General features: G+C 44.8%; 1 protein-coding gene across 2 annotated transcripts in view; it reads right to left on the reverse strand.

Annotated features, from left to right (window-relative positions):
* SRP72 (signal recognition particle 72) overlaps window positions 1–9710 on the reverse strand; it is a 356617-nt gene extending 346907 nt beyond the window's left edge. Inside the window, exon 1 of one of the 2 annotated variants that reach the window (XM_086961696.1) lies at window positions 9439–9710. In XM_086961696.1, coding sequence (XP_086817822.1) covers window positions 9439–9532 — 94 coding nt within the window. In that variant the 5' untranslated portion in view covers window positions 9533–9710. The remainder of the gene's footprint in view (window positions 1–9438) is intronic. The other variant, XM_086961698.1, reaches the window with a different exon arrangement.
* Between the last annotated feature and the right edge of the window lie 4778 nt (window positions 9711–14488).

Here is a 14488-nt window from a genome sequence, read left to right on the forward strand (position 1 = left end):
GTGGAACTAGGAAGGAACCAGGCAATGTCGGGCACAATCAGGTGGTTGTCGTGAAGCTTGTCTCCGCTGCCACGTGGACTCTAGGGCATCTGCGACGTCCAGGAGTGGATCACAAGCTGTCCCACGAAGGCTCTCGCTGTCGGCGGTGTCGGCTTCTGGATTGGAACTAACAAGCCTTGGCAAAGGCAACCCACGCAGGATTCGAAGATCGCTTCTTACTCGGACCAGCAAGGTCTGAGCGGGTGCTCCTTTTCAGGGGAGCGAGGGCCAAACTGGAGCAACCAGACCAGCAGTGTAAATTCAAAGGTTCGTCGGTACTGGGGCCACAAGCCAACGGGCAAGCGACTGGACCAACGCGTCGAGCAGGAAAATGCAGAAGGGCCCCACGCAGCACTCGGAGAGTGTGGAGGGGTGAGCTTTAGTGCAAAAGCTGCTCGGGGCTGGGGCTTCTCAAACCCCAATGCACAGCTTCGAGGGAGCCTCGGGAGCTGCACGGTCAGCACTTCATAATTTTTCCAAGATGGCCGGCCCCACGCTTCAGGTCGCCTCCACGGGTCTCAGCTCTGCAGGGACTGCGGATCGGGCTGTTAGAAGGCAGGCACGCTGGGTCTTGTCGATCTCTGTCGCTCGAGTTCCGGCGGGAACTGCACCAAAGCAAACGTCGAGGTGCTGGATGGTGCCTGTTTGCACAGGGTGGTCACTCCTTGACCACAAGGGAGATTCTTCAGTCTTCTACGTCGAGTAGGATGTCGAAGGGTCCAGAGTTTTGTTTCATAAGTTTCAGTCAGGATAATCTGAGTGCTGGGGCACTGCTCCCACCTATATTCCAAACTGGAAGGCTGGATTACCTGCTAGGTCCCTCCTATGGGTGGGACCCAGGAAGGGGGTGGTTACACCCCTTTCCCTTTGTCCAGAGTCGCGCTGGGACTGGGGCTGGTGTGCCCCAGAACCGGTTTGACCGGATTATGCAAGGGGAAGCCTTGTGCTCCCCAGGCAGTGTCTAGTTTCTTTCAACCCTCCCTGCTACAATCCACTATCTCCTGTCTGGGCTGGTGTGACACCTCCCTGTGACAGGAAACCCTTTGTCCAGGCCTCCTCTGTCGAGTTTCGGTCAGCAGCAGGAGGTCAGACCCGTGTCTGTGGCAGCAGCATCCATTTTGTGATGCTGGGGCTCTGGTTAGGATTAACCGCGTTTTAGTAAATTAACATGTCTTCTCCCTCTAGAAGGGTGGAATGCTACCCCCGTCGCCAGCACTGGCGAGGGGGTAGTATTCCAAGTTGTATGACACCAAACACGACATGTTTTGATAAAGTCAAACCAAAGTTAGCAAGTAACCGCGAGGATTATAATGCACTTAAGAGTATATGGTATGGCAATATCCCGGAACAGCTAAGGGAGTTGGTCCCGACAGCTGCAGACAGGCTCCGCTCATGCTAGAGCACCATCTCACATAAAACCAAGCACTCTGCCTCCAGGATTGTTAAGGCCTGCCATAGGAGTGACTGATAGGTATATATGTGTCCAGTTTTAGGTTTAGATATAGGTATACTATATCTAAGCAAGGGGTGATTACACCACCTTGCCCCAGCTGAGTGAACAGCCAGTTGTGTCAATTTTGGATAGCCAGCCAGGGGTGGCAAAAGATATGCTGCAGCCCCTGGTAGGCCTTGGATGCACCTATGCCCAGGGCACCTATAGTGCACTGTACAGGGGCTGATAAGGTGACCCAAGCCAATTTAGTTATGCACCTAGGGTACATGGAATCCATTTTAAAGAGAGAGCAGATAGCCTGGGGCCCTGAGTAGCAGGGAACTAGGCCAACTAAGTCGAAAACCAGCTAAACACAAGGCAAAAAATCTGGGGTAACCATAGTCTGGTATCCACCTTCCTACAAGATGAAAGAAGGAATGGAGAATAAATTAGAGCTAAAGGAGAATGGGAAACAAACGAAAGGGAAATGCGAAGGGACGAGAGGAAAATAAGCAAGGGGAGAGATCGAAGAAGGAACACACGATAAAAACAGAAAGGAGAAAGTAAACAATGATAACTATGGAAAGATAAAAGATTAGAAGGTGATAATGAAAGGACGACGGGAGGAGAGAGATGGAAGCAGGCACACAAGATAAAAATAGCCAGGATAAAACAAGTAAATATATATATATATATATATATATATATATATATATATATATATATATATATATATATATATATATATATATATATATATATATATATATATAAATAAATAAATAAGAGTAGAAGGTGATAATAAGGGAACAATGGTGTAAGTAAGAGGGAGGGAGAACAGGAGGTAAAGCAAGAGGCCGCTAGAGAGGAAACCAAAGCTGGACGACTGAGAGGTCGGAGAGTGAGAAGGGCAGGTAAAATAGAAGAAAAGAAATAAGATTGAAGCTGAGATCAGACAGCGGGAAGGGATGAGCTTGGATCGTTTTCTAGGAAAGAGAGGCATGTTCGGAGGGAGAAAATGTGAACATGAAAGTGACTGGATAGAGGATGCTGGTAAGAGGCAGTAAAATACCAAGAGAAAGAGGAGAAACATGAGAGAAAGTATCAATAGCGAGAAAAGGAGAGAGCTAAGGTTTGGTGTCCGCACACACGGCAGGATAGAGAACAAGCAGCAGCTGTTTTCAAGCACGCTTGTGCTGGCATCCTCCTTGCGGGAGCGAGCAGCAGCGGCGTGAGAGCCATATATTTTTAATTACCACGCACGCCGCTGCTTGCTCCCACAAGGTGGATGCCAGAATAAGCACGAGTGTGCTTGGAAAAGGAGCAGACCGATGGCTAAGGGACCTCCTAGAGCAGTGCATGCACGCTAAATAGGCAAGACCTAAAAATAGGACAACTACCATGGTCTTGATTGACCCATCGGCAACCACTGACTACTTTAACCTTGCCTTGCTGCTCAAACATTTTCAAATTAACTGGAGTAGTCACAGTGGCCCTACCATGGTTTAGGAACCTTTTTGACTGACCATCCTTGGGCTGTCTCTCGGCCACTGTATAATATTAAAACAATCATTCCTGTAAGGTACCATTTTGTGGCTCAATTGGAAAGCGTACTAACTGAACTTTAAGGTTTTATGTATTGTTCAAAGATCATTCTATGGATAAAATCTGCAAATGTCTTCTCATTATTTCCTTGCTCACACATGCTATGATGGTTCACAACTCCCAGATGCTGAAGACACCAAGGGTGGATGTTCCTTGTAGGTTCCAGGTCCCTGGCACAGTAATCATGTGCAGTCTCGATTTTAATTTAAATCATTTTCACTGAATAAGCAGGTTTTCCAGCTCAGAAAACTTGTGTAACAGGTCACATGGATTTGATCTACTGTGCTTTTGTATGTTACACGCCAGCAGAGTATGCCGCTCTGCTGGTACAGGAGACAATAGAATGTCTATTATATTTCAAAATGGGTGACTTGTCTCCTGTCCGGGCCATGACCCAACTTGTGGCAGACTAATACGGTTACAGGGTGTATGCCTTTTTACCACTGGGTAGGTTTCCTGGTGAAATGCTGGACATATGTCATGACATAGATCATTCACACTATCCTTCCTCCAGTGCAAGATGCATTTAGTAGCCAGTTGGAAGTACAGGAGAGGATGAGGTACTGCTGCAGAGGGGAAGGTGCAGCTCTGGGTGTTGACAGGACAGCGGGATGTCACTGAAAACCACCGTAGACCTTGCTGGTAGCAATCTACCATTTCTCCTCTCGCATTTCTCGGAGGTCATCTCAATCCTGTGCAACTCACTTTCTAACGTGTCTGCTTTGGATCTTCAAAGGCCACAGTGGAGGAGAGAGTTCACCTTTGGGTTTACTGCAAATTGTTTAAGTAAGATCCAGAAGATTAAACTTGAACGTAGAGTGAAAAGGCATACCCATTTGCCCTCACCTGAAGCAACGAATGTGATCAGTGCTAATCCACTGTATCTTGTAACTGGCTAAGGCCCATCTGAAGTGATTGAAAATCAACTGAATGAATTATGAGGTATCCTTCATCACCAAGTCTCAAAACACTGTATATATTATGGGAGGACATGTCATTATGGGACTTGACTGTACACAATGTGGTTAGCTCTCTCTAATTGTTCAAGTGCTGATCAACATTGGAGTGGCTAGGTGGCCTGACTTTAACTCACCACTTTGTGTAAGCAATGTGGCCATTGAGACTATAATAGGAGTTCACCTTTGACTTCTTGGTGGTTCCTTGCACCAACACAAAGGAAGGTCTTATCCAAAGTAAGGCTGTCCTTATCCCATTAAAGTCAAGTTTTAGGTCTATGCTGTGTTACGCTTGCCACCCCACAAAGTCTCAAGAGCACCGTAAAGCAGTGCCATTGTTGCAGGTTGCCCAAGATGCTCTTCCTCCTCTGTTGCCCAATTGTCCATTTGAATCTTTGCCTGTGTGGTCCTCATTGGCTTTTTGGTGGTTCCAGCACTGATAATTCTCCTAACAGTAAAACTACAAAGCAAACTTCACATTGCCCCAGACCTGGTACAAAATAGATTCTCTCCTCTTCCCTATTGGTGCAGCAGTATACCATCTTGTTATGCCTTCCTGCTGGCACCAACAACCCTGGTTTAGACAACCAACTTGATTGCAGCATTCTCCTATCTGGTACAAAGACAAGGCCTGACACTCTCTAGCATGACTCAACCCACATTGTACAAAAACTGGAGCTGAAAAAGACACACACACACACACACACACATCAAACAGGTAAGAATCAACTGAGATATTGAGCAATCAGTCCTACCCAACCACACATGCAGTGCCTAGCCACATTAAAAGTATGAACCACATAGGTATTCCACTTTTTTCTGAAATTAGCTCTTTTCTGCTAAAGTTAGTTTGTCACCTTTGGATGAAAACCATGTTCATTGTGAGCCACCACCCATTTTTGAACTATTAAATACTATGTAAATTAGGCCTAACGTCTTTTAATGGGGTAATAGCAATTGCTAGATATTCAAGTTAATGAAATGATGTGATAAATGTATTGGACTTCCTAAATATACATCACCCTCCAAGAGTAAGCCTTGCCCGCTTGGCCTTGGAGTGACTCGAAGTCCAAAAAGCAGGTTCTTGTCATTCCAGTGAGTTAACAGTTAGTACCCTGGAATTCAGAAAGGGGCAATACTCGGGCCAAGGATTGCATAGTTGCACTCATTCCTTGGGTCCTTCAGAAAGGATGGGACATTCCTTTACATTGCATACTACTTGGAATATATTTCATCCCTCATCTCCGGTTCCTGACAGACAATTTTTGGGGAGACAAAACATTTTTGCTGCTTTTTTATTTTTTTATTCTGGCAGGTAAAGTTGCAAGGTATTATGCCAATACCAAGAAACCCACCAGGTAAACAGTCACTATACAAACTATGAACATGCATACTCATGGAAGGACAGATTGGTTAAACACTGAGAATGTGACTGTGGTTAGGGTAAGATTTGTACATTTAAAAAATGGCTTACCTGCCACAGACCAAAGCTGTGACCCATTTTTAGGTCGGGCTTCACAGTGCAGCTGCCACCAAACGTAATGTAATCAACCTAAAAACAGAGGTTTCAGGAGTACTACAGAGAGGGTCTTGGACTCCACCCACATGTTGATAGACAGAACTACACGTTTTGGATGGGCAGAACTTAGGAGCTTCCCCCACAACTCAGCCGTAGTTATTTTGTTTATTGATTCAACTACCCGAGCCAGCAGCAGTATTGCTGCCCAAGTTTCAACTTTCAGGGCACACGCATGACACTGTAAGGCTGTTAAAGTGCCTTACATAACTAGATAGTTGAAGGTATTTCTCTCAGGCACCAGATCAAAAGGGAGGAGAGCAGTCATAAGTAATGTATTACAGTCTCAGCACACTCCCTTTCCATCATTAACTTTAGGCTTCAGAGTGTAATTGTGCGTTTGAGCACAACATGGGATACCCAGAGCTACACCAATCTAAATGGATTTTTATATCTGGCTTGACCTTATGTGATCAACAAAAAAAACTTTCAGAGTACTATAGAGAGAGGGGCTTAGTTTCCAACCACATGTACGTTCCCCTGAATAAAGGATTTGATTGGGCTGAATTTGGGGAACTCCGTTAAAAAGACTGTTTGAGTTGCACCTATGCTCACTCAACACAGAAGTAATGAGTAGGGTATAGTGGCAAGCCAATGATCATAGCTATAGGCCTGATCTATTTATTATTAAGTGTTATGAAAAAAGCACTATGCTTGACGTATTTATTGTGAAAAACATTTAAGAACATCCATAGGTTTTTACATGTGGATAGTTATTATTCCATATTAAAGCGTAAAGATAGGTATTTTGTTGCTTGGAATTTTAAAAATGTCTGTAGTATATAATGGTTTTTGTGTTGGCCACCCGGTGTGACAGACCATGGATAAAGAAGGTTCGCTCTGAGAATCATTGTTATCCTTTTTAGGAGAGTTACTATTTTCCTAAGCAAAAACTTTAAAATGTGGGTACCTTTCTAATTTTATGACTGTGTGTCTGATGGTTGCAAAGTGGAAAAGCTTAAACACAAAATTGAAAACCTGTGTTGGTTATAGTGACAATATATCAACCTGACCGGTACATTGGAAACATTATGTTCGATACCATAGGTCTGGTCTGCTTATTATGAAGTGTTAAGACAAAGGCAGTTGGTTTAGGTTATTTATTGTGAAAGCATTCATTAAAGCCATTAAACTTTTAACAGTGGTTATCATATTGTGTTACAGGCTATAGAAAGGCATTCTGTTGCATGTAATCGCACAGATTACTGTAGTAGAAAGTGTTTTGCTGTTGGCCACCCACTCTGACAAACCTTGTGAGGTTTTCCTGTAATGACTCTTGTTAGGCCTTGTTGAGAGGGGTTGTATATTATGTTGCAAGCTGCATTTATGTACATATTTATATATGTAACTGTATGTTTGATGGTCAGCAGTTTATGTGCACCTCAATAGGTTAGAGTTGGGTATGGTGTAAAGCCAACTGAAAGGCATCAATGGTTCATTTGGAAAAATAACTTAAAATTTCATAGGTTTGATTTGCTTACTATGAAATATAAAAGACACAAAGGTGATGGACAGAATGCAGAGCAAAGCAAACATTCACCCCTAGTCAATAGATCTGGGTTAAATTCATTGTTCTTTTGCTCACCATGCCTCCCCATTTTAGACCCAGCATATGCAAATCAGTCTTGACCATGGGCCACATGTGAACAGTCCAGCCCGAACTGCCAAGCCGTGTCCTCCCTGGACCGGACACAAGCATCCTGGAACCGGTTTCGGGTTATTACCCCTCATCAGCCAGGCTAGCTTGAATCCAGTGACAGTGAGCCCAGGACCCATGCCTGGGCATAACTAGCACACTTAGGGCGAGAAAGAAAAAGACACACAGATGATGGACAGAATGCAGAGCATATCAAACATTCACCCACAGTCAATAGATCTGGGTTTAATCCATTGTTCTTTTGCTCACCATGCTACCCCACTTTAGACGCAGCCATATACAAATCAGTCTTGACCCTGTGCCACATGGGAACAGGGTCAAGACAGATTAGCATATGGCTGGATCACAGAGGAGCAGGTATTACAAAAACGTGATATGTGTGATCGGTGACAAATGAGTGGTGTAATAAAAGATCACAGCTGTACCCCAACAGACTTTATTGAAGGGCCAGTTGTTCACATTAAAAACAGTGAAGTCACTTGAAAATTTATATTAGAACCCCAGTGACCTGGTGTGAGTGGTCAACATGTTTCTGCTGTTTACTGCTTCCTAAGCTCAGCTTTCATCAGGACCATAATTATAATACAAATTGAATCGCTTTGCCACTGGATTCAAGCTGGCCTGGCTGCTTTGGGGTCTTACCCTGAAAATCGGTCCAGGGATGCTTGTTTCTGGTCCAAGGAAGACCTGGACCGGCAGTTCGGGCTGGACTGTTCCCATGAGGCAAAGGGCCAAAACTGATTTGCATATAGCTGTGTCTGAACTGGGGTAGCAAAATGAGCTAAAGTACGATGATGGCTCCAACCCAGATCTATGACTGGGGTTGAGTGTCTGAAAAGTTTCAGCGCTCTGTCCATCTCCTTGTGTTTACTATGAAATATGGCATGACTTTTCCAAATGACAGTCAGTAGGCCTAAGCTAGTTATTTGTTGTAAAAAGCATGTACTAAAGATAATGCACTCTTAAGGATAGATTGTTATTACACTGTGCTAAAACCTGTAGACATGTATTTTATGACATGGAATTTCAAAGATTAACATAGGCAAGAGGTTTGGTGACTCACAAAAACACATTAATTCTAAATGTGGAGGCCATGCTAAAACGTTAAAACAATGATAGACTATTTACAATGCCTCTGCAAGACTGACACCCGCTGCTATCTTTAGTTTCGGTATTGCATGCAGGTTTTCTTTTTTCCGCTTGTATTCTTTTAACATATGTTGCTGGATGTGTGTAGTTGTTGTATCAGAGAGTAAATGCAAGAATGAGTAAGTGGATATAAGAATAGATGGATGGGTGACAGGGTGAAGGTATGATGATTTATTGAGTGCCTAAACCCATTAATGACAAACAAGACACTTTCATTCATAAGCCAGACATGTTGGCATTGCCAATGATAGTTCAGAATGCACAGGAAGCTTCAAGCTAGAAACTCCAGTCAGTCAAACCAGCATACATTCAGCACTGGGAGCTTCACCGCTAGCATATCGAGCCGAGTAATTATTTATGGGATGCTCTCCTCCACGCCTGTCCCTTTAATACCCTCACCTACTGCCCAGGGCAAATCCAACTAAGTGATGTATCCCACTTTGGCAGTTATTTATAAATATTCCCTTCTTTCATGCACAATGGCTTCACTTCTTGCGTACCCCTTTATTTAACCCCAAGCCTCACACAGTACCCTGTGCTGAGACTATTTTCACTTCCTCTACCATCACTCCTCGGCAGGTACTAAGCCTACTGACCAACGCAGCGCCGCTGTCTCGTGCTGAAACTTTACATACAAGTAAAACGTGTTTCTCGGTCACTGCATGATAGATATTGACTATTAGTCTGTAAGTCGATGTTATTCTAAACCGAGCAAACAAAAATTGCAAAATGAGCATAAATGAACGGATGCACTTTTAAAAAGATACGGCCAAAACCGAAGCGCTATGCTGTATTAAGAACTGTTCAGCTAATTGGGCATTCGAAATCATTCTAATAAGTAAATATGCTCTTAATTCATGCACACAATGACCAATGTATAAGGGTGGGACGCCGTCCGTATAAGGATTTCCATATATGATGTGTGCAAAGGGTGCTAATCCTCCTAAGAGTATGGGACTGCAGGGACACGTCGCTTTAAGGAGGGAGGGTGCGCGGAAGGAGGCTGGACAGCTGTTGCTCTTACTTTTGTTTATGGATTTCAATGCCCGCGTGTAGTCGCCGCTCTGTCCGGCTCGGTTCACTTCGCTCCATATAGAGGCCACTCCGGCCGCCGCCATCCCGAAAGCTCAGAGCGAGTGTGTCTGAGCACCGGACCCGGCAGCCCCGCCGCCGACACAGAGAAAGGACTTACTCGCCGCTCGGTGCTCCGCCCCCAAGCCGGCAGCCAGCCAGCCAGAAGGTGGCCACCAAGAGGATCGACTTGGTAGCCGCTGTTTAGCGGCTCTACGCGGAAGTATCACATCTAGGCTTGTGCCGTATTTCAGTGGAAATTCATGTTGTGATAGCTCTATTTTTGCCGGTAATCAGTCGCCCAGGTTCTTCGTAATTGCTGCGTTATATAGTTACGTTATTATAAGAGAGCGGGGTAAGAGAATCGTTTGAAATGAAATTCTTTATATTCCCAAATGCAAAATAAGAAGTTAGATGTTCTTCGTGCGCTGAGCAAGTTATTTTAAAAATAATGTCAGGCTACTCGCGTTTAGTGAAGGCTCGCTTCAGACAAGACCGCCATCTTAAGGTGGTGTCATTAAGTATTAAATACATAGGCGGATAATTTGGAAGAGAACATAAATCATAATTACTCTTTACATTTTCATGTGGCAGCTGGAGAGCTTTTCGTTGTGGTTGATCTTCCGTAAGAACAGTACGTATACTGTTCTAGCAAACGTGTTAATGCATGTGTTTGATGCTAATAACGCTGTTAATTTTTGTCCCAGTAATGTTGTATGGGGGAATTAGAGCCTTGCCAGTTGATGGTGGCAGTCACTTAATGAATCTGCGCGGTTAAGCAGTAGACTTAGAACGTTCTCTCTCGCAACCCTTCTTTTATGTTAGTTGCATGGAATTTCAAGTATATGCCTACCCCCTTGACTTCATGCGACCCCTCCCTCCCCCCCCCCTGGTGAACGGTAACACTAGCTGCTGTTTAGTTGCTGGGCACTAATATTCAAACAAATGTTAAATAAATGGGAAAGCATTTATTCACCTGTAAATACACGTTTGCCCGTTTATTTAACATGTTTTTAAACGTCCTTACACAATCCCTGCCCCACCCAGACCCCCTACTGCCACCCTGCTGGCATCAGTGCGGCCCTCGGTCAAACCGCAGACTGTACTTTGTAGCCCCTAGTCAAATGTTTGTGAGTACCCATGGTGTAGAAGATATTATGTTGTGTAGAAAGATCCTGTTTTTTAAAGACACCAAGCCACAAATCTACTACTTTACTTCCCAAAATCAAGCAGCACATGAAATTCCAAGGAAAAATAGTAATGTGATAAGAGTGAAAAACGTTCAGCTCTCGCAGCAGATTCTTGCTTGCTTGTGTTAATAGTGTGACTATCAATTATTATAGCCTTAGAGCCCGCCATAGTGGGCTCTACTGCCCATTAAAGGCAAGCTCCAGCGTTAAAGGCCCGAGCCTAATGCTCTTTCTTCGAACATTGGAATGTTGGGAGCTGCATTGAAAACAATGGAGTGCTCCAGGCTTCTAATGGTCAGTAGAAGCCCGAGCTCCAACATTCCAATGTTGCTCAGCTGTTGCTGTAAACAAAGGTTTCATGGAGCCAAGCGTGTAAAGGGTCGGGGCTTTAGGCCCCCCTATAGTATAAGTAATGATAGACACAGTGGCTTACATGGTTAGAACTGGCCTAGGCCATGTGCGCCGGGCCCCTTTTATTAGTAGGGTAACATGTCTTGTGACACCTGTGATGGATGGGTGTGGGGTGGTAATGTAAGGCAGCGCCCAGGGAGTGACTGGTACAAGAAACACTAGAACAGTGACCAGTCGGTCACTATATCCCTCCCAAACTTTATTAAAAATGGAACAAGTCCAAACTGTAGGAGAGAACAATAACATAAAATTCCACAGAATCGATTAGGCTGCTTTCAGGACAGAATGAGTGTACAATTGCAGCTGTGACCACCAGTTCTAATTGGCACAGCTCAGTGGTGCACTGTGGTTACTTTCCGACCTGAACTCAATGCGTGGAAGTCTATAACCAATGTCTATATACACAGTTTACTGTGACGGTGCACGTGGTGCTATCGTGAAGTCTGTGGATGTTACGTTTTAAAAATACCCCCTGGCTCCATGAACATCAAGCTTCCTAAGACAGATGACATCACGGTCATTGTTGACAAGTCTTCCTCGGATGAGGCACTGCTTCTAGCTGCATGCTGGTGGAGTAAACTTCGACATCCTTCTCTCACCAGGATTCCCCTCTCTAACCAGGATTTCCCTCTCACAGGAGTCCCCTGAGGTCCTCTTCACCAGGCTTCCACGGGACTGTGTGGACTTCGCTGTGTCAATCCAATGCCAAACTATAGGCTCATTGAGGAATCGCTACGAGTCCCACCTTCAAGTCACTCGCTCTGCCTAGATGGTAGTTGTTTCCAGGTCGATGTACTCCAGCCCTCCTGATTCTGAGGCACAGGTATTGAAACGATAGTTATTGGGGTAACCAGCTTCCGACAAGTGATCTTCGTGAGTCCTGGGACCTGCGGGGGAGCTGCTGCAGACACATCTCTTGTGTTGGGATTCCGCTCTCACCGGTGATACCTGAGGCCCTTGTCTCCGGATCCTCACGGTCTGGTGTGAATTGGTTAGTTATTCTAGACCCCCACAACAAGGTCACTCAGGACGTCCGAGCAGGACCACAATCCAGTCTCACGTGCACATCTAAAGGTGGATGGTACAAATGGTCCAGCTTGCTCTCTTCTGCATGCATCAGGTTTGCTTGGTGTAACCAAAGACTTCTGGACAGCCAGCCTCTCATGGTGCCACAGATGCTTTAATGACCTCTGGGTGTTACATAAGTGCAGTTCTTCACTCAAGATGTCCAACAGCTCCTGAGTTGTTCTTGGAGATGCACTTGAACTGAACAACACTCACAGTCTGTGATGTGCCAGGTGTCTACTCTACACCATTCTCTTCTTCTTTATTTCTTCAATTCTTCCTCTGATTTAAACTTGTGGCCTCGTGCCAATTCTACACTTTATCTTCTTCCTCTTCACGCGGTCTGGTCCTGTCTTGCCTTACTCTATTTTGCTCATCAGGCCTCTCTATGTGACATGCGCTTCACATGGGTCTCCCTGGCCATGTCCTACCCCTAGAACTATGCTTTCTCCTTGTTCAGTGACCAGAACTCTCGTTGTGGCCTACTTCATTTCACGACCTCTCTTAGGTCTTCTTCCTTAAACTTCAGGCAAATCTTCTCTCCGACCTCTCACAGGTCATCTTCTCCGACCTCTCGGCAGGTCATCTTCTCCGACCTCTCGGCAGGTCATCTTCTCCGACCTCTCGGCAGGTCATCTTCTCAGACCTCTCAGCAGGTCATCTTCTCCGACCTCTTGCAGGTCATCTCCGACCTCTCGCAGGTCATCTTATCCAACCTCTCGCATCTTCTCCGACCTTTCACAAGTCTCTTTTCCGACCTCTCACATGTCTCTTCTCTGACCTCTCTCAGGTCTTCTCTTGACCCTCTCGCAGGTTTCTTCTCTTGAGGATGCACTCCTTGCTCCTCAAGGCTACACCGACATGGCACTGTCTTCAGCCACCACTAAGGCAGGCATCGCTCGGTCTATCACACCCTGTAACGACATGGGCACTCTTCCTTGCAGGGCTTTCACTTCTGATTTGTGAGCCCTTTACCCTTCAAATCTGGGACAGTCTGTGTCTGCCATTGACCTTCTTTTGCGCAGGCATACTACTATGTACCAACTGAGCTGTCATTTCCCTTGCCGCTCCTGCCTTGGGTCCACTCACATTCCTATCCTTGTCCTCTTGGCAGCCTTCTTTGCTGGGCTTCTTTGAGAATCTCTCAATCCGGAGGTGCCCAGACTGTCCTCTTTTCAACATTTGGCAGTCCACTAGGGGCACGTGACATTCTCTAGCCAGTCACTTTCCTTGTTCGTGCCCCAGAGCACTGTCACTTATGCACTTTTGGGCCTCAGCACCCCTCTTTGTGCTGCAGGCTCTTTCTTTCTGTCACTAAAAATAAATAAATAACATTTTAAGTACAACACTTGAAAACCAGAGTTCATCTTTAATCTACGTATACTTACTTCCTTTATGCATCTATATACCTTCCATGTACTTGGATCTATGTATTTATTACTTCCCCCCGCCAAAAAAAAGAAAAGCATATTTAAAGTACTACCCTATTTCTCAACCTATACCTCTCTCAATATATCTTCTACCGCAACTCTCGGACTCCTCTCACACCTCTTTCTACTAATATTTCCAATGCACTATCCTAAATCTCACCCTATACCTCTATCAATATATCCTCTACATCCACTCTCTCATTCATATCAAACCCCATACCACTACTATGATCCCCAATAATAGCCCTTTCTAGACTCTCCACTACTCTACCCCTCCTTGCATCATCTGGCACCTCTTTTACTATAGGGATCCCCCCAAACAAGCCTTTCTAAACTCTTCCCTCTGACTCTTCCCCTCCACATCCCTTTTTAATCATCCAAGGCCTCCCACTACTGCTATGACCTCCCCCCAAAAAGTCTAAAACCTTCACTCTTCTATCCCTCCACTATCCTTTTCAAAATAACAGACTAACATGTTCACTTCTCAAATTTCATATTTCACTATACTAATTCACCACAAATGTTATGGGTTCCAGAGTAGCATGCTACTCGCAGAAAAAAACGCTTGATCACCTTATTAGGGGTAGCAAGCACTATATAAATGCAAACCTTTTTCCCTCTTCTATCCCTCCGCTATCCTTCTCAATCCAAATAACTGACTAGTATCCCCCACTCAAATTACTTTCATATTTCACAACACTAATTCACCACTAATCCTTTATGAGTTCTGAAGAAGCGTGCTACTCGCCGGAAACTGCTTCAACACCCCATCAGGAGTAACAAGCACTATATTTACATGCAAACCTCTGTCCCTCTTCTATCCCTCTCAGTCGAAATAACTGACTAACATATCCACCACTCAAATTACTTTCATATTCCACTATACTAATTCACCACTAATCCTTTA

Source organism: Lissotriton vulgaris, chromosome 3_1 (assembly GCF_964263255.1).
Source record: "Lissotriton vulgaris chromosome 3_1, aLisVul1.2, whole genome shotgun sequence".
In the NCBI taxonomy this organism is placed as follows: domain Eukaryota; kingdom Metazoa; phylum Chordata; class Amphibia; order Caudata; family Salamandridae; genus Lissotriton; species Lissotriton vulgaris.